Source organism: Somniosus microcephalus, unplaced genomic scaffold (genome assembly GCF_052327205.1).
Source record: "Somniosus microcephalus isolate GS21.2 unplaced genomic scaffold, FLI_Smic_1.0 scaffold1075, whole genome shotgun sequence".
In the NCBI taxonomy this organism is placed as follows: domain Eukaryota; kingdom Metazoa; phylum Chordata; class Chondrichthyes; order Squaliformes; family Somniosidae; genus Somniosus; species Somniosus microcephalus.
In genome coordinates, this window is record NW_028226262.1 from 24,436 (window position 1) to 47,612 (window position 23,177).

The window sequence follows — 23,177 nt, forward strand, 5'->3', positions numbered from 1 at the left end:
TTTAAAGAATCAGAACTTTTTTTTTTTTTTTTAAAAAGATAAAAAAGCAAGCACACACTCTGTGGAGGAAATGTTGCAGAAATTTCAAACACAAGAGAACATTGTGTAGGTACATGTACTGATTTTGGTGTAACTTATTTAATTTTTATGTTTTGAGCATTGTATTCTTCTTAGGCAGTCCCTCGGAACCGAGGATGACTTGCTTCCACATTAAAAATGAGTTCGCAGGTGATTGATGAGTCCAATGCGGGACCTACAGTCTCTGTCACAGGTGGGGCAGACGGTGGCTAAAGGGGCAGGTGGGTGGGGTGCTTGGGTTGACGTGTGCTCCTTCCGCTGTTTGTGCTTGGTTTCCGCTTGCTCCCGGCGAAGAGACTCGAGGTGTTCGGTGCCTTCCTGGATGCTTCTCCTCCACTTTGTGCAGTCTTGGGCCAGGGATTCCCAGGTGTCGATGAGGATGTTACACTTTTTCAAGGAGGCTTTGAGGGTGTCCTTGAAGCGTTTCCTCTGCCCACCTGGGGCTCTCTTGCCGTGCCGGAGCTCCGAGTTTTGGGAGTCTCGTGTGGGGCATGCGGACAATGTGACCCGTAAATCGGAGCTGATTGAGCGTGGTCAAAGCTTCGATGCTGGGGATGTTGGCCTGAGCAAGAACACGGACGTTGGTGCGCCTATCCTGCCAATGGATTTGCAGGATCTTGCGGAGGCAGCATTGGTGGTACCTCTCCAGTGCTTTGATGTGTCTGCTGTACATGGTCCATGTCTCTGAGGCACACAGGAAGGCAGGTATCACTGCTGCTCTGCAGACCATGAGCTTAGTGCCGGGTTTGAGGTCCTGGTCTTCAAACAGCATTGTACTGTTGGGGTGCTGAAACTAAGATGACGTTCGATCACATACATACATACATACACACAAATAATGTGCAAGATTCTCAAGAGATTTCAGCAAGATTCTCAAGAGATTTCAGCAGATCATAAAATTTGCCGGACTAAGTTTTAAATATGTACTGGTAGTGTTTTCAGACAACCAAATTCAAACCTTTAGAACTGCAATTTCATCATCCTTGTGGGCTATTAGTAGTGGTAAACCTGCAAGAGATTTCTCCAGATCTTTAGCAAGAACTTTCACACCTTGCGCAGCCCAGACTTCCTTTTGTTTCTCATATTGATTCTGAGGAAAAAATACATACATATCAATACAATTGTAAAACCAACAGTTTATTATATAATAATAATTCTATGGTTGGGGGGGGGGGGGGGGGGCAGAGGGCAGGGTACAGGCAAGAAGATCAATGGCATTGGCTCAAATTACATAACATTTTTCTTTTAACCATACATTCAAACCTGCAGTTCTTCTGTTGGCTTCCTCTTAAAAGCAATGTCAGTCAAAATAACCAAAAAGTCACACAAGCACTTCCAGAAGGGGTTGTTGTATAGTATAGTAGTGAACAGGAACAGTAATGCTGTCTGATTTTCTCCTTCCCTAACCCAAAGCTAATTGTAGCAGATCTATTACGACCCAGGCTGAGGTCAGCTAACTCAGTTGAGCCACCAGGTAAGCTCAATTGCAGTTTCAATTCCCATTTGGTTATTGTTTAGTCAAATATTCAAGACATCAATTTAGGGCATTATCTCCAAATATTCCTGTAAAAGCATTTTACTAAATAAGTTATTCATATTTTCAACACAATGCGCTCAGATGTCCCTAGATAAAGAGCTTGCACTCAAAGACATAATCTAATGCTCAGAGCTACAAAGTGCCAGCATAAAATTACTTTCCAACCTACTGCTCTAATCGCGAGTCAATTTAACAGAACACTTGTGCTGTATATCAATGCTATGAATTAATACATTTTGGCTGGAGATGTTACAGTACACTTTCCCCTCCCACCCCCCGCTCCAAAAAAAAAAATTTGCATGAATTTGCTTTGAATGGATACCTTTCCCATTTTTAATAAATGAAGCAATGTACCCCTGCAACCAGCTTAATATTAAACTGCTATATTCCAGGGTTAACTGTTACAACTGAAACTAGGTCGTCAATTTAATCCACTATAATGTGTACATCTCTTCTGCTAAATAATATTTTACCAGTAACATTGAAAGAAAAACCTTGCACTAAAACAGCATGGTCCTACAAGACGTGCTACATTCTCAACACATATACAAGTAGTAATAAAAATTCCATTGCTTCTTTATACTACATGTGTATCAATTATTGTTTTACATTGCAACCTTGTTTTTAAAAAAATCAGTTTTGTATTGTTAAATGCATTTTTTTTTAAACAATGTTCACATTCCTGGGACAGCCCTGTTCCTGGGACTAGGGACAGGGTCACTGGCAAGGCTTGGAAGCTAAGCAGAGCCAGGCCTGGTTAGTACCTGGAGGGGTGACCATCAGGGAAGACCAGGTGAGAAGGTCACGGAAGGAGCCCCGGGAGGGGCGGCTGGTGAGCAGGCCCGGGCGTTGGGCTGAAGATTGTCGGACAGGAGGAATGGTGGAAATGGAATGGCGGCGCGCACAGACGCAGCGGCTTTGCTTCTCCCAGGACGGTGCTATTTACATTAATGTTATTTGTACTGGACTCATGGGAGCTTGCAAGATCACATTTCGTTGTGCATTGTACAATGACAATAAAGTTGAATTATTATTATTATTCCTAAATATTCAGTAAGTGAAATGAATGCATAAAGCCAAGGACAGGAATAGGCCCTTTGACCCACCAAATTTCATCCATTTAGTACTCCAACTCACCCTGCCAACTGCATTTTGAATGTTATGTCTTTATGACTCTACTGTCTTAGCTGGTAGATTATTCTGCATGTTTTTCACCTTCTGAGTTAATTTTCTTTTTAATATATACTCATGTAAAATATACTTTTCATTAAGTTTAAATTCTCTTGTCCTACTGACCAGATTTACATTGATGTATTAATCTGGGTTCAACTTATCTATTCCATTTAATATTTTATATACTTCAATGAGGATTCCCTTAACTCTTTGCTCAATGGACGCTGGAGTTTAATATTCTCTATTTCTTAATGGTTCATCTTTAAATTTGGGATTAGTCTTGGAGCTCTTCTCCCAATCATGACCAATGAACATGTTCCCTTTTGAAGCAGTTAGCAAAATTGTATGCTCTATTTTCCTCATCATGTTAATTGCATACATACACATTAATGAGTCCCACCAAATATTTCTTTTATTAATTAGATATGACAAGAGAAAGTCACTTAGTCATTTAGCTTAAACTTCATGAATTCATTCTTACCAAAGTCACAAATGTGAAGCACAGATACGGATACAGTTTCTAGCTCAACTAATACCAAAATGGACCAAGACTCTGCTGAAAATGATTTCAACAGATTTTGAAAAGATGCAAGGTGAAATCTGGCAATTTGAAGGGATGAGTTAGTGTTGGGATAGAGACACATTGCTATAACTTTGCGATGGCACAATACACTCATAAAAGCCTTTAATATACAAGAGCCACAGAACTAAGTTTTGCTATAATACTACACACAAATATAGCAGGTAAAACCATCAACATATTTTTAAAATCATAATGTTATTTTCCATACCTTTACTCTCAATTCTTTAAGTGGTGGTGGTAATAGGAGACCTCTGATCTGTGTAACTATAGGACCTTCAACTCCAGGGACAATAATAGTATCTCCTTCCTTCATTTGACCATTGATTAGAATCACATCAATAGTCGTTCCCATTCCAGGAAGTGCTTTTACCTTAAAAAAAAATACCCAGACAAAAGACACATTAATTTACTGTTATATAATGTATTTTGTGCTTACTGCCACACTGTCAGCTCTGCGTCATTTCTTCCCTTTATGCTCCCTTTTCCAAAAACTGTTCATTCACAATGTTATATGGTTCTATGAACATAAGCAGTCCTCTGGTACTTTGCCATTCTCTAGGTATCTACTTAAGACACGTGAATCAACAGGATGATCTGGATACAGTCGTCACCTTAGCGGAGGGCATGCATCAACTTTACTCAGTTGCTAGCACTCTCACCTCAAGGTGGTCAGGAGTTCAAGACCCACTTTAGGACTTCAGCACACTTCAATGCAGTACTGAGGGAATATTGCATTTCAGCAGAGATGTTAAATCAAGACCCTGTCTGCCCGTTCAAGTGGACATAAAAAATTCTGTAAAAACAACAGAAAATGCTGGAAAAACTCAGCAGGCCAGGCAACATCCGTGGAGAGAAAATAGAGTCAACGTTTCGGGTGAACCCTTTGTCAAGACTAAAGAAGCACAGGAAATGAAATAGATTAAGAGGCCAGGCTGGGAGAGAACAAAAGAGGTGAAGAGACTTGTTCTCTCCCAGCCTGGCCTCTTAATCTATTTCATTTCCTGTGCTTCTTTAGTCTTGACAAAGGGTTCAACCGAAACGTTGACTATTTTCTCTCCACGGATGTTGCCTGGCCTGCTGAGTTTTTCCAGCATTTTCTGTTGTTATTTCAGATTTCCAGCATCTGCAGTATTTTGCTATCGATAAAAAATTCTGTGGCACCTTTTGAAGAGAAGAAATGAATTCTCCTGATGTCCCGACAACATCCCTCCATCAAACATCATCAAGAACAGATTTGTTTCTCATTCATTTCATTTGCTGTTTGTGCGACTTTGCTAGGCACATATACACTGTTGTGGCGTTGCCACATTGGGGGAAACACTGTACGTAGATAAACCTGTATAATCCCCTTTTAACTGCTGTATTCCCCTCCCCCGCAAGACAGTTGCAAGCTGAGAGGAATAAGGCATGTTCAGACTTGCCTGCTGCTGAGAGAAGGAAAACCAATCAGGTTCCAGCAGGTGACCAATCCATGAGTCATCACAGGCTCGCGGGCTTTACGAATTCAGTACTGTATTGTGAGAGTTGGAGTAAAGACCTATTTCTTGTAGCTCGCTGTGTTGCCTATTTCTTTACGCGGGAGACTGTAGTCTCCCACATTGGTGACCCCGAATGTCGGCGGCCGAAGCCCCCGACTCACGTAGCCCTACAGAGGCCAGCAACGACCCGACGGCAACCAGCAGCAGCCCGATGTCGGCCGGCGCCGCGTCCTTGAAGCTCCCCACCTTCTGGGAACACCAAGCACCAGCTTGGTTCGCGCACACGGAGGCCCAATTCACCCTTCGCAGGGTTCAAGACGATGAAGAAAGGTACCTCCACGTAGTCTCAGCACTAGCAAGCTCCACCGCCGCCGAAGTTCTCGACCTGCTGGGGAACCCACCACAGACTGGCAAGTACTCAACCATTAAGGGCCGCTTGCTGCAGGCTTACGGCCTGTCCGGGGAGGAGAGGGCCCGTAGGCTTCTTTCACTACCAGGCCTCGGCGACTCTACCCCGACCCAGTTGATGAGCCGGATGCTTGTGCTCCTGGGCTCTGAACCGCAGGGCTTCTTGTTTCGGGCCCTTTTCCTCAGCAGGTACCGACTGCCCTCGCGGGGTCCCCGATCACGGACTGCGTACAACTGGCAACCGCCGCGGACAAAGTCTTCGCCGTCGCCCAACTCGGCTGTGCAGCCGCGAGGCTCCCCGACACCACCGAGTGCGCGCCGCCACGCCAGGCCGCAGAACTATGCTACTACCACGCGCATTTCGGCCACAAGGCCCAACGCTGCAGAGCACCCTGCTCTTTCGATCAAACCAAGATGGCCGCCCGGCCCAACGCGCCAGCCCCGCGCCGCCGTCTAGGCCCGCTCGACCGCACCCCCGCCGCCACGATGGCCATTGGCACCGCAGGTAAACTGCTGTACATAACCGACTCCCTTTCAGGGCGCAGATTTCTTTGCGACACCGGAGCCCAATGCAGCATAATTCCTGCCTCCCAGCTCGACATCCAGGCAGGCTGCAGCGGCCCACCCCTTGTGGCGGCAAATGGCGCAGCCATCGCTACTTTTGGAAAGCGACGGGCCGAGGTTTGTTTCAACGGCCAGCGATTTACGTGGGATTTCGTGACGGCCTCGGTGGCACATCCCTTGCTGGGCGCCGATTTTCTTTGCGCCCACGGACTCCTGGTCGACGTCCGCAACAGGCGCCTGATCGACGCAGCAACTTTCGCTTCACTGGCCTGCCAGCAGAGCAACAGCCCGGCCCTCGTCGGGTCCTGCTCTGCCCCGGCGGATGACGACTACGCCCGCCTACTCGCAGATTTCCCGAGGCTCACACAACTGACCTTCTCAGCCGCGGCAGCCAAGCATGGTGTCGAGCACCACATCACCACTACGGGACCACCAGTGTTCGCCCGAGCCAGACGCCTGGACCCAGCAAGAATTCGCCACGATGGAGAAACTGGGCATCATCCGCCGCTCGAACAGCCTCTGGTCGTCCCCCCTCCACATTGTGCCCAAGCCGGGCGGTGGCTGGCGCCCCTGCGGCGACTACAGACGGCTCAACGACGCCACCACGCCCGATAGATACCCCATTCCGCACATCCAAGACTTCTCGGCACACCTAGCAGGAAAGTCCGTCTTTTCCAAGGTCGACCTGATTCGCAGCTACCATCAGGTCCCCGTCCACCACGCAGACGTCCAGAAGACGGCGGTCATCACCCCCTTCGGACTGTTCGAGTTCCTGCGCATACCCTTCGGGCTCAAGAACGCCGCACAGGCCTTCCAACGGCTCATGGATTCTGTCCTACGGGACCTGAGCTTCCTGTTCGTCTATCTGGACGATATCCTCGTGGCCAGCACTAGCAAGGCCGAGCACATCGCGTATTTGCGCTCTCTTTTCCAGCGCCTCAGCCAACACGGGCTAATCGTCAACCCGGCCAAATGCCAGTTCGGAGCAGCCCAAATTGACTTTCTCGGCCACAGAATCTCGCCAAAGGGAGCCATTCCCCTACCTTCCAAGGTGCAGGCGGTGGCCGACTTTCCCCAGCCCACCTCGGTCAAGGCGCTGCAGGAATTTTTGGGGATGGTCAATTTCTATCACCGTTTCGTGCCCAAGGCCGCCTCACTCATGCGCCCCCTCTACGAAGCCACCAGGGGCAAAACGGGCAAAGAGCAACTCACCTGGTCCAGCGAGATGGCGAGAGCCTTCCACCAGACCAAAAGCGCCTTGGCCAACGCCACACTACTGGCCCACCCCATCCCGGGCGCCAAGACCGCCCTCACCACGGACGCCTCGGATTACGCCGTCGGCGCTGTCCAGCAACAGTGGGTCGAAGGCGCGTGGCAGCCACTGGCATTTTTCAGCCGACAGCTGCGCAAGAACGAGCAGGCCTACAGCACGTTCGACAGAGAGCTCCTGGCCCTGTTCCTGGCAATCCGGCACTTCAGTTTCCTCCTGGAAGGCCGGCCGTTCACCGCATTCGTGGACCACAAGCCGCTCACTTTCGCCATGGCCAAAGTAACCGAACCCTGGTCCGCGTGCCAACAGCGCCAACTCAACTTCATCTCAGAGTTCACCACGGACATCCGCCACGTCGCCGGCAAGGACAATTTGGTGGCCGACTGCCTCTCAAGACCCTCGCTCCACGCAGTGCACCTGGGCGTCGACTACGCCAGCATGGCGAGAGACCAGGCCGCCAACGCGGAGATCCAGGCCCTCAGGACGTCAACCACCAGCCTCACTCTGGCCGACATCCACTTCCACGCAACCGGCACAACCCTCCTGTGCGACGTCTCAGTCCCCTCGCCTAGGCCGGTCGTCCCATCCGCCTGGCGCAAGCGAGTTTTCGACATCATCCACGGCCTCTCACATCCAGGGATGCGTGAGTCTCAGAAACTCATGTCCGCCAAGTTCGTCTGGCCTGGACTCCACAAGGATGAGAGAGACTGGACCAACACATGCGTGGCGTGTCAGCGCGCTAAGGTCCAGCAGCACACCAAGGCGCCATTGGAGTGTTTCCCGGTGCCCGAGAGGCGTTTCGACCACGTCCACGTCTATCTGGTAGGCCCCTTGCCACCGTCGCACGGTTTCACACACCTGCTCACGATCGTCGACCGCACCACCAGATGGCCCGAGGCGGTTCCCCTCGCCTCCACCACCACGACCGACGTCGCGCAAGCATTCGTCTCGACATGGGTGGCCCGGTTCGGCGTGCCGACCGACATATCCTCGGACAGAGGCCCCCAGTTCACCTCCCACTTGTGGAATGCCATCACCGCCGGCCTCGACACCAAGTTGCACAGGACAACAGCCTACCACCCACAGGCCAACGGGCTCTGCGAGCGCTTTCATCGTTCCTTGAAAGCCTCCCTCCGCGCCAGCCTGGCTGAAACCAGCTGGATCGACAAACTACCCTGGGTCTTCCTGGGATTGCGCACTGCGCCCAAAGAGGACCTCCGCGCCCGAGATGGTCTACGGCCAACCGCTCAGAGTACCAGGCGACTTCCTCCCCCTGACAACGGAGCCGTGGTCGGCCGCCAGACAGCTTTCCCTGCACCAGGACGCGGCCCAGCAATTCCGTCCAGTGCCCACTTCGCAACACGGCCCGCAGCCGTCCTACGTGCCTCGGGACTTACGACATGCGGAGTTCGTCTTCGTGCGCCGGGACGCGCACAGAGGCCCGCTGCAGGCACCATACACCGGCCCCTTCTCAGTATCGACGTCGGCGGGAAGCCGGACCTTATTTCAGTAGACCGCCTCAAACCGGCGCACCTGGACCTCAGCTTCCCGTTTCGTCCGGCTCTTCCCCCACGGCGGGGCAGACCTCCCGCATTGGCGGCGGCCCCACAAGAGGACCAAGACACGCCAGAACCTTACTTCCCGGCCGCCGCCCCACCTTCGCCGGCAGCCCGTCCAGCCAGCCCACCGGCAGACCAGCCGACGAACCAACCGGCCGACCTCCCAGACAGCCCTCCTCACACGCCAGATGGCTACTACAGCCGCTACGGCCGTTTGGTCAAACCTCCGCAGAGACTGACTTTTACAGTTAACGAGGATTCTGGGGGGGGGGGCGTATGTGGCGTTGCCACATTGGGGAAACACTGTGTATGTAGATAAACCTGTATAATCCCCTTTTAACTGCTGTATTCCCCTCCCCCCGCAAGACAGTTGCAAGCTGAGAGGAATAAGGCATGTTCAGACTTGCCTGCTGCTGAGAGAAGGAAAACCAATCAGGTTCCAGCAGGTGACCAATCCGTGAGTCATCACAGGCTCGCGGGCTTTACGAATTCAGTACTGTATTGTGAGAGTTGGAGTAAAGACCTATTTCTTGTAGCTCGCTGTGTTGCCTATTTCTTTACGCAGGAGACTGTAGTCTCCCACACTGTCATGGTTGTCTACACAACAATGATTGCACTTCAGAAAGTAATTCTTTGATTATGAAATACTTTAGGATGTCCTGAAGATGTGATATGGCACTTTATAAATGCAAGTTTACTGTCTTTCCTAGCACTTTTACGATTTTACTACATGCAGTGAACAGAGGAAACTTTCCCCAGTGCCAACACATGTACATTTTCCATCAAATGTCGATGGATAATGATCAGAAGGAACACTAGCTGATTGTTTTCCCATTTCTTCCAACAGGGATGCTGAGGCCAACTGTAGTACCTGCAGCCAACCTGAATAAGATCAGCTAATATAACATAAATCACAAATCAGCAGCTGAACCTGGGATCTTCCTATTCTGCACGACTTAGTAGCACAGCTTGAATTGCATTTACCGAATAAATCATCAGATTAAAAAAAAAATTAGAAATTAAACTACATGATTCTCCCCACTCATAACTTGGGTTTATCCTAGCAATAGGTGCAAGAGTAAATGAACACAGATTATCTACTGTTAACCATGGTAAATACAGTTCCAATCCAGAGAGGAAAAGATGGCATTAGTTTACTTGGTTTATAAACGTCACTAAGCAACTATCATGTTTTGGATTTTTTGAACATTTTTCCATAGAAAGGATTTGGGAAAAAAATGTTTAAACATTGAATTTTTAAAGCAAAGTTTATTCATGTTCCAGACAAAAGGTAGTTAATTGCTAATGAGCTAGGTATTCAAGTTGTTTGTCCAAAGACTGAAAACAATAAGCAATTTGTTGCCCGTATTGAAAATTGATAAGCATCTCACACCCAGTGTGTTGGGAAATCCCTGAGCCCGGTCGCTTGGCGGGGGCTGTCTAGCACAGGTCCAACCCACTCGGTTATGAACATAGGGAGATAAAAATAGGGATAGAAACACACGTTGAAAACCATGTTTATAAACAAAAAGCTAATAGGACAGGCTTTTACCCAGACTCAGTAAGCTAGGGAGATGTAATTTTGTTTAAATCAAGTAGGATGACTCACTGACATGGATGGGCGTAGCTTTGTCGCTATTTTGTATTATTATACAATGACATGTTATACTGATAGAAGTTATGATCAGACTAAATTAATTCTATTTTGTATATCAATTCATATCTTCCTAGCAAGTGTTGTCTTTGCCTGCCTTCAGAAAGATTGGAGAGGTGCGCGTGGGAGCACATGCGAAGGACACAAATTCAGTTCAGATCACAAAAAGGTTGTATTGTTACATCCCTGGGTTTCACTATCATATAGTTGGATAGTGTGCAGTACAGGCACACCCCTAAACGCAAGATGCTCAGACTGTGAACAAGAGTGACCAGCACTGCTGTATGCAAGGGAATACCTAAAACATGACCCAAATTTGTAAGCAAATAGAATCTACATATTATCCATGCTCAAATTTCTCAGAACCTGCAAGACAGATCCAAAAAGATTCAGGTTTGTTTGCATAATTTGTTAAGATTTCACAAGTATAATTTAATAAACAGAGCACTCCAACATCTAGTTCCCATCAGTCAACTTTATTTCAAATTTACAGGGACAACTGTGAATATTTCCATTTAACTGTTAATCTTCACTAACTGCCTTGGGGAGACAATTAAGTAATGTGAAGGTTATTGGGAAGACAGTAGCCATTGTTTTTGGTCCCCGCCACAAACTCCGTTCCCTAGCCACTGACTCCATCCCTAACATGTCTTGAGGCTGAACCACACTGTTCGCAACCTTGGTGTCATATCTGACCCTGAAATGAGCGTCCAACCACATATCCGCAGCATAACAAAGACCGCCTACTTCCACCTCCGTAACATCGCCCGACTCCGCTCTTGCCTCAGCTCATCCACTGCTGAAACCCTCATCCATGCCTTTGTTACCTCTAGACTTGACTATACAATGCACTTCTGGCTGGCCTCTCACATTCCACCCTACGTAAACTTGAGGTCATCCAAAACTCGGCTGCCCGTGTCTTAACTCGCACCAAGTCCCCTGTGCTCGCTGACCTACATTGGCTCCTGGTTAAGCAGCACCTCGATTTCAAAATTCTCATCATTGTTTTCAAACCCCACCATGGCTTCGCCCCTTCCTATCTCTGTAATCTCCTTCGGCACCACCCCCCCTTCCTATGAGCCCTCTTGAGCATCCCCGATTATAATCTTCAACCCTTGGTGGCCGTGCCTTCTGTTCCTAGGCCCTAAGCTCTGGAATTCCCTGCCTAAACCTGTCCGCCTCGCTACCTCTCTTTCCTCCTTTAAGACGCTCCTTAAAACCTACCTCTTTGACCAAGCTTTTGGTCACCTGCCCTAATTTATGCTTATTTGGATCGGTGTCAAATTTTTTGTCTTAAAATATCCTGTGCAGCGCCTTAGGATGTTTTACTACGTTAAAGGCGCTATATAAATACAAGTTGTTGTTATTAGCTTTTGTTGGATAGAACACCTGGATAATTGAAACTAACAACTTAGTAGGGCTTTTCATAAATGCAGGAACAACACAAAACGGGTGTCTACTGGTGATTAAACACAAGAAAGAAAATAAAGAACATGCATTTATATTTTGCCTTTCATGATCTAAGGATGTTCCAAAGTGCTTCACAGCTAATCAATGCCATTGAATTGTAGTCGCTGCTGTAATGTAGGAAAACACCTCAGCCAAATTACTTGTAGCAAGGTCCCATAAACAGCAATGAAATAAATAACCAGATAATCTGTTTTAGTGATGTTGGTTGAGAGATAAATGTTGGCCAAGACATCAGGAGAACTTCCCTGCTTTTCTTCAAATAGCACCAAGCGATCTTTTACAACTACCCAAGGTGGCAAGCTGGGTCTCAATTTAGTGTTTGATCCGAATGATGGCTGTTCCAACAGTGGAGTACTCCCTCAGTACTAAACTGAAGTGCTAACTCAGATAATGTGCTCAAGGCTCTGGAGGGCTTGAACCCACAACCTTCTGACTCAGAGGTGACTACCACTGAGCCAAGGCTGACAGCTGTTGAAAGTCATCCCTTCACTTTGCTGCTCATTTTTTTTTTTAATGTAAATAAATGGGTTATCCCGAGTTCTCCTGAAGGCCTAGTGTGTGTTACCATGTCATACAGAACAGAAAGACGACAGGTTCAATCCCTGGTCTTTGGTGACTTAGCTAGGGCAGTGAGGGGAACACTGCAATTCATCTCAATATCTCTAGACTAGCAAAGGGAGGGATGGGGCAACAGGGTTTCTACTCCTGATTGCTACCCAGTGACCCCTACTGTAAAATGTGCATACGTGTGGAGTTTGCACATTCTCCCCGTGTTTGCGTGGGTTTCCTCCGGGTGCTCCGGTTTCCTCCCACAGTCCAAAGATGTGCAGGTTAGGTTGATTGGCTATGATAAATTGACCCTTAGTGTTAGGGGGATTAAATACGTGGGGTTACAGGGATAGGGTGGGATATGTGTTGGTGTAGGGGTTACGGGGATCGGGTGGGATATGTGTCGGTGCAGGCTCGATGGGCCGAAATGGCCTCTATCTGCACTGTGGGGTTTCTGTGATTTCTGTGATTTCTGTGATTTGTTGATAGAGATCATGCGAGGGGAAGATCATGTTTGGTTCTAATGCCACAAAGTCAGTAGTCTGCTAATACTCATTTCCTTGGCTCACAGATAACGAATGGCCACTGCATCAAGGTACCAGAGAGCTGTCTACGGCTTCACCTCCTACAGGTAAGCCAGCAAAGGAAGGGTGATGCTTTATTAATAACGGTATTTTTTTCTGACTTAACATTTACCGTAAAAGCTAAATTTAGAAATATATTGCTACACAATATTTTCAAGGTTGAGCTGTAAATTACTGGAGATTATTTATCCAAGTTTACAGTAGATCTTGAATGCCTACCTCCATAACTTGAGCTCTTAGTTCCAGAGAATATGCTAGTCTCTTAGCAAGCATAGTCTGGGTCAGTTCCACCAGCAGAGCAATAAGATTTCCCATACCATCTCCAGTGTGAGCTGATGTAGGTATCAATGACACAAATGTACGCGGATCCTTGTTCTCAAAGAATAAAGCAGCATTCAGACCCTAAAAAATGTGATGCATGTTATCCATTAGCAATTCAGATAAATATATACCCTAATAAAATAGTTTAGGAATAGAATCACTTCACCCTAACAACTACAGTAAATTAATTCAAGTTGGCACACAGATGAAAATCAAACATTATTTAAATATTAATGGAGCTCTCATAGCATTGTTCAGAGTTGAAGGATATGCTAATTCTTGTGGTGAATGATTGTTTTTCAGTGGTGTCCCCAGGGGTCAGGATTAGGACCACTGCTCTTTTTGATATATATTAATGACCTGGACTTGGGTATAATGTCAAAGTTTGCAGATGATGTGAAACTCAGAAATGTAGTAAACATTGAGGAGGCTAGCAACAGACTTCAGGAGGACTGGTGAAATGGGCAGACACATGGCAGATGAAATTTAATGTAAAGAAGTGTGAAGTGATACATTTTGGTAGGAAGAATGATGAGAGGCAATATAAACTAAATGGTACAATGTTAAAGGGTGTGCAGGAACAGAGAGGCCTAGGGGATGTATGTACACAAATCTTTGAAGATGGCAGGACAAGTTGAGAAGGCTGTTAAAAAAGCATATGGGACCCTTGGCTTTATGAATAGAGGAATAGAGTATAAAAGCAAGGCAGTTATGCTAAACCTTTATACTGTAAAACACTGGTTGGGGGCTTCAGCAGGGGTACTGTGTTCAATTTTGGGCACCACACTTTTGGAAGGACATCAAGGCCTTAGAAAGGCTGCAGGAGAGATGGTACCAGGGATGAGGGACTTCAGTTATGTGGAGAGACTAAAGAAGCTGGGGTTGTACTCCTTAAAGCAGAGAAGGTTAAGAGGAGATTTGATAGAGGTGTTCAAAATCATGAATGGGTTTGATAGAGTAAATAAAGAGAAACTGTTTCCAGTGGCAGAAGGTCAGTAACCAGAGAACACAGATTTAAAGGTGTTTGGCAAAAGAACCAGAGGTGAGATGAGGAAACATTTTTTTTTTTTTTTTAAACACAGAGTTGTGATCTTGAATTCACTGCCTGAAAGGGTGGTGGAAGTGGATTCAATAGTAACACTCAAAAGAGAATTGGATAAATACTTGAAGGGAAAAAATTCACAGGGCAATGGGGAAAGGGCAGAGGAGTGGGATTATTTGGATAGCTCTACCCAAGAGCCGGCACATGCACGATGGGCCAAAAGCCCCCTTCTGTACTGCTATCATTCTATGATTCTATGAACAGAAAGCATCATGCAGGAAAGCAACTCTTCTGAAAACAAATTCTTAAGTTTAAAAAAAAACATTAAACTGAAATGCATTTTTTATTCCAGACTTTGTTTAAAAAAGATGGCCAACAGAGAAAGTCACAAAACCTGTTGTGCAAATTCCACAATAGTGGATTTGGCTCGCTCATCAAATTCATCTTTGGTGTTCTTCTTCTGCTTCTTTAATGTGGTAACCACATCCGTATCTGGACTTTTCTTCCAATCGTACAACCTGTCAATCTGAAGTAAAAAAAAATGTTTGCAGAAATGAAGTACTTATTCAATCACAATAGAGCAACATGCCCACATTTAGTACCATTAGTACCACTGATCTGTCAATAAGCCAAAAAATGTGTTTTAAATTGGAGATGCAGTGATATTCTGCTATGGTTAGATATTAGATATCTGCACATAGGTGTGCTGAGTTGTCACTCATCTGCAAAATGACCTCTCACCTCACACAAAATATGGTGCAGCAACAGACAAAATAGGTTCACTTTCATGTCACTTCCACTCTCTGACAGTTTGTGGATGTACTAATGTGATGGGCCACTTGTACAAATTCTAGTTAATGAGAAGAGGGCCTACAATGGAATGAAATCCTGGTCGTCAATTACCTAAAAAAAGATTGGTGGTATTACTTGCTGGAACTTACTAAAATGCATTAATAAACAAACTCCCCAAATGTGTGAAAAACACACAACTATAAAACAATTCATTTTCAGCTGTATCCGTTGGGTCAGAAGTATGATCAAAGAAACAGGAAAACTTAAAAATGCACCACAGGCAAAAATGCACCTTTTACCATCAAAGTAAACCCTTCTGCTTTGCATGAAGATTGACAATATGATATTTCCAGTTCTCTGCACATATGGCTGAAGATTTAAAAAGTGAACTTTGAATAAAGACAAACCAACAATTTTAGATTCCATCTAAAAGCTCAGCCGCCAATGGTGGAGCAATGAAAAATCGGGGATGCACAAGAGGCCAGAATTGGAGAAGCGCCGATATCTCAGAGGGTTGTAGGACTGGAGGAGGTTACAGAGATAGGGAGGGGCAAGGCCGTAAAGGGATTTGGAAACAAGGATGAGAATTTTAATGGAATGGAAATTTTGCCATCCCTGCTAATTTCATCTTTCCATTCATTCAATGAGATGAACTAGACAGAAATCAGATACAGTACAAAATTTAAAATTGCAAACTGAAATTAATATTTAATCTCATTTTTCTTTACAACTCATTCATAAAAGCAATAGCCTAGCCTTACAATGTTGCTTAAATTAAAACCATTACTCACCTTATTAAGTGCAACAATAAAGGGGCATTTTTTTGTTTTTAGTAGGTTAATGGATTCTATCGTCTGCGGCTCCAATCCATGCATGATGTCAACCACAAGGATGGCAATATCACAGAGGGAGCTTCCTCTATTTCTTAAGTTACTGCAAGGGGAAAAAAATAGCAAAAGAAAAATGTCTTCAATATAGATATCTCCAATTTAAGAGTTTGAAGCTTGCAACACAATAGATACAATATCTAGAGTCATGCAATATTGTTTGCTATATGAATTTGAAGGGTTGACTATCATTGGCATACTGGAAAGATGAGATCATTAGAGGCTGAAGATGTTAATCAAACTGTGCAGCGCCTTGGGATCTTTTACTACGTTAAAAGCGCTATATAAATACAAGTTGTTGTTGTATAGGCAGTGAAACGGGAGAAAAGAACAATTAAAAATAAACTCCAGGGACAAGTACAGTAAAAAAAATTATTTAACCAAAATGTTCACAACACACCAAAATAAGTCAGTTATTAGATATACAGATATATATTGAACTCTTCATCCCAATTGTAACTGCTCCCCAAAAATGGGAGACCTACAGAATAATGCAGGTGAATATTCAGAGAGCATGGTAGAAGTATGAGCCAGAAGATCAGTGGTTGAGCTGTGCAATGCAAGTTAATCTCATCAGCAAGAATGGAGGAGATTTTATAGGGTGTAACTGAAATGCTGCAGTTTAGCAATCTGCCCAACTATCATGATATGGATCCTACTCTTGCCAATTTTAGACTACATCTTAGATTTCAACTTAACTTGACTTGAGTACTGTACCTTTATAACCAGATCAGTAAAATAGTGACAGCTTGCCATAACTTATTTTTAACTTGAGGAAGAAAACACAATTTGCAGGGTAACAGTAAAAAAAAAGTTTGATGACGGAGCTATTTATGGAAAGAGCAGAAGGTATAGTTCTAATTCAGTTAATTAAATTTCTCTTGTGAATGGTTCACAAGATTTAGTCTAGTTAGCATTCAGCTGCATTGTATACCAAAATAAACACTAGTTAGAATGCAACATTGCTGCAACGTCAGTTTTTAAAAAAAACTTCATTGTTTAATACAGAATCTATGTTTGTGTTCAGTGTTACTAGCTTCAGTTGGAAATTGTTCCCCTTCTGGCTCCAAACATAAATGCACTCAGAAAAATGCTACAGTTTTGAAATGCATGCTCCCTTACTCAGTATGGGTCAATGTTTGTGTTACTTTCATTAGGTTTGTCCAATCACATGAAAGTAATTAAGACCAACCACCTAGTTTTAAAGAACAAAAATATTTACCTGAAGGATTCGTGACCTGGTGTATCAATGATCAGCATTCCTGGTATTTTAACGTCATCTTTCTCAAACTAAAACAGAGTTATCAAAGAGTGCTCATTTTTAATATTGCTTTATGACTATTCAATGACATATAAATTGGAGATTGCACACATAACTATTTTCATTAGTACTATAAAGGAAATCTGTTGTAACTTGTTCATTTTTTGTATACTTACGTTTTTCACCATCTTAGCTTGCTCCTTGATGGTTTCCAGAGGGACGTTGGTTGCACCAATCTGCTGGGTAATACCACCTGCTTCACCATCCTGTACATGAGTATGACGGAGCTGTGTGCAACAGAATCAGATAACATAATCACCATCAATGTGTATTGGTGAACCAATCGAGTGACTGAAAACACCTTTTCAAAAATTTTCATCGATCATTTCTGTCTCAGTAACGGAAATTGCCAATGTCCAAAAAAGGTTATAAACAAAATAATGGAAAAAAATCCAAAAATTACATATTTCAAAATAACAATTAAATGTGTCTTTTCATACCTTTAATGAAGTTTTTACTTGAAAGCCTCAGACTCTTCCAAAAGCTTGTGCTTGGACTGGCTATTTCTGTCCAAAGCAGTAGCTCTTAACTTAAGAGTCCAAGAATGAAATGTTCACAATTTCTCTGGATGCATCAATAGCATTTATGTTAGCTAAATAATACAGACCAAGATAGAAGCAGGCTGACAAAAATCGATTTGATTGTTTTTAGAAAAGCCAGATAAAAAATTTTAAATGCCTTAAGCTAAAATTTATGTGGAGTGCTTATTTTAAAAGCAGAGGCTGTGTTTGAGTGTGCGTGCGCACGTGCAAGACTGAGAAAACAATTCAGTGGGAAAAAAACTAATTACAGATTACACAGCTGTTGTCAGTGTCGTGTTAGTTGGTGTACGAATTATACTCTGGAAAGAGCGAGCCAGAGAGGGAGAGCGCGAGCGAGCGCGCGAGGCAGACTCAGAAAGCAAGTGGCAGTGAGAGTGAAAGAAGAAAAAGAGTGAGAAGAAAAAGAGTGAGAAAAAAAAGTGACAGACAAACCAAATTCTACCCAACCACAGGTTCCCCCTCCAGGTGATGACAGAGCAAAGGATACCGCCATGCTGCCAAACCAGAGTAGCCCCACCACAGCACTGCTAAACATCCCGATACCAACTCCAAAGCCAGGAACATTCCCCAGTGCTACCAATGCTAACCAAGCACAGGATCACTTTCAGTGCAGCTAATCCCCACTCCCCTTACTTACTGCTGCTGTATATCAAATACCAAACTCCAACTGGGACATCTTGCTTATCATATAAATTGTTATATGTCTGGGGGGACTCAGTAGAGGAGATTTTAGTGAGTTTGTAGATGATGAGTGGAAATTTGCTATGATTAACAAATACTTTACATTAGTGTTTTCAAAAGAGAGGGATATTGGGGAGGAGGTCAATTCTGAATTGATTAAAAGTGAGCGAGCGACATATTATAATAAATAACGTATTAGGGAAGTTAGTTAAGCTAAAGAACAAAATGTCAGGAGCCAATGAGATACATGCAAGGATCAGGTGTTAAATGGGGGGGGAAGTAGCAGAAATTATGGGCTGAATTTTAATGGGGAAAGTGAGTCGAGGGGGTTGGGGGTCTCCAAGGCGGTCAGGAAACCTGGGAGAACGGGTTTCCCGCAGGCCCTGCCAACTTTAACGGCAGGGCCCGAGCTACATGGGAAGCCTCCGTTTCCCACCCGCAACCAGCCAGATTGAGGCTGGCTGGCTCCGGGCGGGTAGGCCTGTGGCACTAGGCCACACAGAGGAGGGAAGGAGGGATCACGTGGGCGTCCTGCCAGGAGAAACTCGAGGTGTTGGGGGCCAAAGGAGCAGCACAGTGAGGGCCGGGGGTGGGGGGAGGGATGGGGAAATCGGAGGCCTGAGTGGGTGAGGCCTAGGGGTGGGGAGTGATCGGAGGCCTCCTGGAATGGGTTGGGGGGGGGGGGGGGGGGGGGGTCTCAGACTGCGGGGGGCGGATTAGGCAAGGACCCTGGATCCAGGAGGTAGGTGTAAAGGCACTTGCCTCCTGGATGCAGCAGTCCTCGCCTTGCTGCAGCTGGCAAGTTTTACGAGGTGTGCAAAACCCAACCAGCTCTTCCAGTTGAGTATCTTCACCACTGATCTTTCCTTGTCCTTTTCCATAACTACTCTAAACCCAATGATACTGTGAGCACTGTTTCCCAGATGCTCTCCCACTGAAACATGCTCCACTTGCCCACTTCATTCCCCAGACCACAGGAGGAGCAGTGTGTGCAGTTTTGGGCTCCACACTATAGGAAAGATTTAAGGCAACAAAGAGAGCATATGCAGATTCACTAGGATGATGCCTGGTATGAGGAGATACAAATATGAAGACTTAAAAAATTGTTTTTGTTAGAACAGAGCAGATTAAGGGGTGATCTGATAGAGGTGTTCAGTGTATTTTCTGACTCTCCATAAGCAACACCACAATATAAACAGATAGATACCAATTTAAGGATTTTGTATACAAGACTGTCATACTGCTATCAATGGGTAATTGTGTAATGGCAACATCTATTGTTCTTACTTGCTTCAGAGATGGTGCTGCACCCTCTCTCAGCCTGGTAGAACAAGCACAGCTAAAAAGACATACTATTTTCTCCAACTAATCATGAGCAAGGCTATGGTTTTACATTTGAGCACACTTCCGGTGTCAAATTTATTCCTTATAAATTCTTTTGTCCATATTTATAATAGAAACTGCCGAAGTAAACTTAAAAAAGACTTGCATTTATATAGCGCCTTTCACAACCATCGGACATCCCAAAGCGCTTTACAGCCAATGAAGTACTTTTGATGTGTAGTCACTGTTGTAATGTAGGAAACGTGACAGCCAATTTGCGCAGAGAAAGCTCCCACAAACAGCAATGTGATAATGACCAGATAATCTGTTTTAGTGATGTTGATTGAGGGATAAATGTTGGCCATAACTCCCCTGCTCTTCTTCGCAATAGTGCCATGGGATTGTTTACGTCCACCCGAAAGAGCAGACGGGGCCTCGGTTTAACATCTCATCCGAAAGACGGCACCTCCAACAGTGCAGCACTCCCTCAGTACTACACTGGAATGTCAGCCTAGATTTATGTGCTTAAGTCTCTGGAGTGGGACTTGAACCCACAACCTTCTGACTCAGAGGTAAGGGTGCTACCCACTGAGCCACAGCTCATTGCAGTATTGCAACTAATTCAATTTCTCCGCTTCTCAAATTGCTGCAATTTTTCCCATTTAACTATTAACAATAATTTTAAAAAGTACTGTATCAGAATAAAGACAGAATGTAGGACTTTAAAATGGGAACTGAATTACTTCCGAGAGTCTGGTCCAATTATCCCATCACTATCTAACCCCACTTTACCTGAAGATGACACTTAGTCTTGACTCAGTGTGCCGTCCCAAGGGAGATCAACACATCAGGCATTCTGCTCGAGCTTGTGGTTCACTTATTCATTTGTGCCAATTCTGCAAACACTTGCAGGATCCATTTCACATACCTTATCCAAAATTTTGGTTTTCCCTGTGTCAACATGTCCAAGAACACAAATAACTGGTGCTCGCAGTTTTTCAGTGTTTATATTCATGATGTTTTCTGCTCTGCGTTTCTGAGAAAGCACACAAGATATTTTCAAAACAGAAAAGCAATCAACATAAGCAGCAAGTCTGAGTTATGCATATAAAAATACAATTTCATATTAAAATCAACTATAGGAACGTAGGAACAGGAGTAGGCCATTATGCCACTCAAACCTGTTCTACCATTCTATTAGATCATGGCTGATCTGTACCTCAGCTTCATTTACATGCCTTTGCTCCATAGCCCTCGATACCCTTACCCAACAAAAAACTATCAATCTCAGTCTTGAAAATTTCAACGGATCCAGCATCCACTGCCTTTTGGGGGATGGGGTGGGGGAAAGAGTTCCAGTGTTCCATTATCCCGTGTGGAAAAAGTGGATCCTGATATCGCTCCCAAATGGCCTTGTTCTAATTTTAAGATTATGGCCTAGTTCCAAATTCCCCCACCACAGCAAATAGCTTCCCTGTATGGTATTTACATTAGACCATCTTCAAAATCATTATTGACTTGTACTTTTATTGCTACTAAATAGGAAACTGTCTGAATGGCTTAATGGGTAAAAGTACTGCATTGAATCATAAGGAAGCTCCCAGGTTCAATTCCTGGTGTGTGCCAAGTTAGATCATCTCAGCCAGGATAGAGGCAGATAGTTCCAAATGCTTTCTAGATCACTGGGCTAGCATTCCTCATCATCATCCATCTATTCATACGAGAACTGCAAGTGTAAATAGTGGGTGATTGACGACATTGATTGTTGCACATTCAAGCAAGTGTCTGTCCAGCGTCACAAATGAAGGATAAACAATTGGTACTGATGAATTATCTCTGGAACTGTAGCTAGGAAGAATCATCACCTTTAAGAGGAAGGGGAGAAGACTTGAAGAAAATTTGAAACAAAAAATGAAAAAGTATAGTAAGATTGTAATCCTATCTAAATATTGGAAAATGAATAAACAACTTGATAGTGTGTATAGATTTCCTAGGCTTCATTAAGGCCACAACAGAAAACTTTCATGCAACAATGTATTATCAGCCCTGTAGATTTGTCTGCTCATGGATGTCTTTCAAGGTATTAGAATGTCAGACAGGAGTTATTTTTAAGCAGAAGTGATACCTCAATACGTCGCTTTGCTTCATCATAAATTCGTTCTTCTTTTGTTCGGCCATCATCTGAATCGGATTCAAGTTCAGAATCAGAGCTAAATTCTTTTGTAGGTTTTGTTTTCTCACTCTTTACCACTTCAGGTTCTTTACCCACTTTCTGTGATGCTGTCCTAGTTTCATCAAAACCCTTCTCTTCCTCCTCATCTTCACTCTCATCACTTGCTCCATCTTCTTCACTCTCCTCTTCCTCCTCCTCCTCCTCCTCGTCCTCTTCAGCCTCCTCTTTTACTTCAATGTGGACAGTTTTCACTTCTGTCAAAGATTTTTCAAATTAACAGTATTAGCCAAGGAAATGTCTTAACTAAAACAAAAAGTAGCACAATACAGGTGTAACAACTGGTGGAAAGAATAATCTGAAATGTCTCTGGCAAATAACTGGTTTAAATTTTGAGGGGGAAAAGAAAGGAACTGGTTTAGCAGATTTTCATTGCAGAACAACAGATTTACGATGAATATAACTGTACGCTGTATTCATTTTAAAGCCTTTGAGACGGGGAAATGCAGCAAATACTCACCCTTTTCTTGTTCATGATCACTTGCCATAGCTTCCCAATCATCAAGATCAGCATCATCCTTTTTTTCTTCAGGTACTTTGAAACAAGATTTCAAACATAAACTTCTAAATAGTCAACTTTAAACTAGAAATATGTCTCAATCTATATCAGAAGAAGTTTTAGTTGAGTAGAATTTTGCACTTTGGAAATACAAGACATTCACTGTTACATAAAAAAACATGCATTTCATTGTAAATTAAAGTGATTATGCTTAGACATTCATGAAAATTCCAAATTCTACATGGAATTACATTGCAATATTTTCTTTTAGATGCGAGTGAAAAAGTATTACTCATGTAAATAATGAAAGGCCTTTGAGCTGTACTTATTAAAGAAGATAATTTTTTTTAAACTTAAGGGAATGCAAGTTAAACTAAAATACTGTCATTTCACTCTTCTGTACACACAAACTCCCCAAAATACATTGATGAATAAATTGTTTGGCAAACAAAATTGCTGTAAGAAATGGTAAACATACAAGGAGACAAAATTTTCCTCCCCAGTTTTCTCCCCTTCCCATTACTGAAATCATACATTTCCTGACTGGGATACAATTCCACAGGTGCCCAATCTCCCTCCAGTGCCCAGCCCAAGTGGCCATTCTTAAATTGTGACCCTTGATAGTATTGGCA

General features: G+C 44.2%; 1 protein-coding gene across 1 annotated transcript in view; it reads right to left on the reverse strand.

Moving 5' to 3' along the window:
• The window catches only part of eif5b (eukaryotic translation initiation factor 5B), a 46,086-nt gene extending 23,484 nt beyond the window's left edge, over positions 1 to 22,602 (reverse strand). The window contains exons 1-10 of the mRNA XM_085981058.1: positions 22,507 to 22,602; positions 21,942 to 22,243; positions 20,745 to 20,852; positions 17,387 to 17,497; positions 17,172 to 17,239; positions 15,854 to 15,995; positions 14,665 to 14,796; positions 13,127 to 13,309; positions 3,580 to 3,741; positions 1,037 to 1,168 (exon numbers count right to left, since the gene is read on the reverse strand). Coding sequence (XP_085837184.1) covers positions 1,037 to 1,168; positions 3,580 to 3,741; positions 13,127 to 13,309; positions 14,665 to 14,796; positions 15,854 to 15,995; positions 17,172 to 17,239; positions 17,387 to 17,497; positions 20,745 to 20,852; positions 21,942 to 22,243; positions 22,507 to 22,534 — 1,368 coding nt within the window. The 5' untranslated portion in view covers positions 22,535 to 22,602. The remainder of the gene's footprint in view (positions 1 to 1,036; positions 1,169 to 3,579; positions 3,742 to 13,126; positions 13,310 to 14,664; positions 14,797 to 15,853; positions 15,996 to 17,171; positions 17,240 to 17,386; positions 17,498 to 20,744; positions 20,853 to 21,941; positions 22,244 to 22,506) is intronic.
• Positions 22,603 to 23,177: the final 575 nt, after the last annotated feature.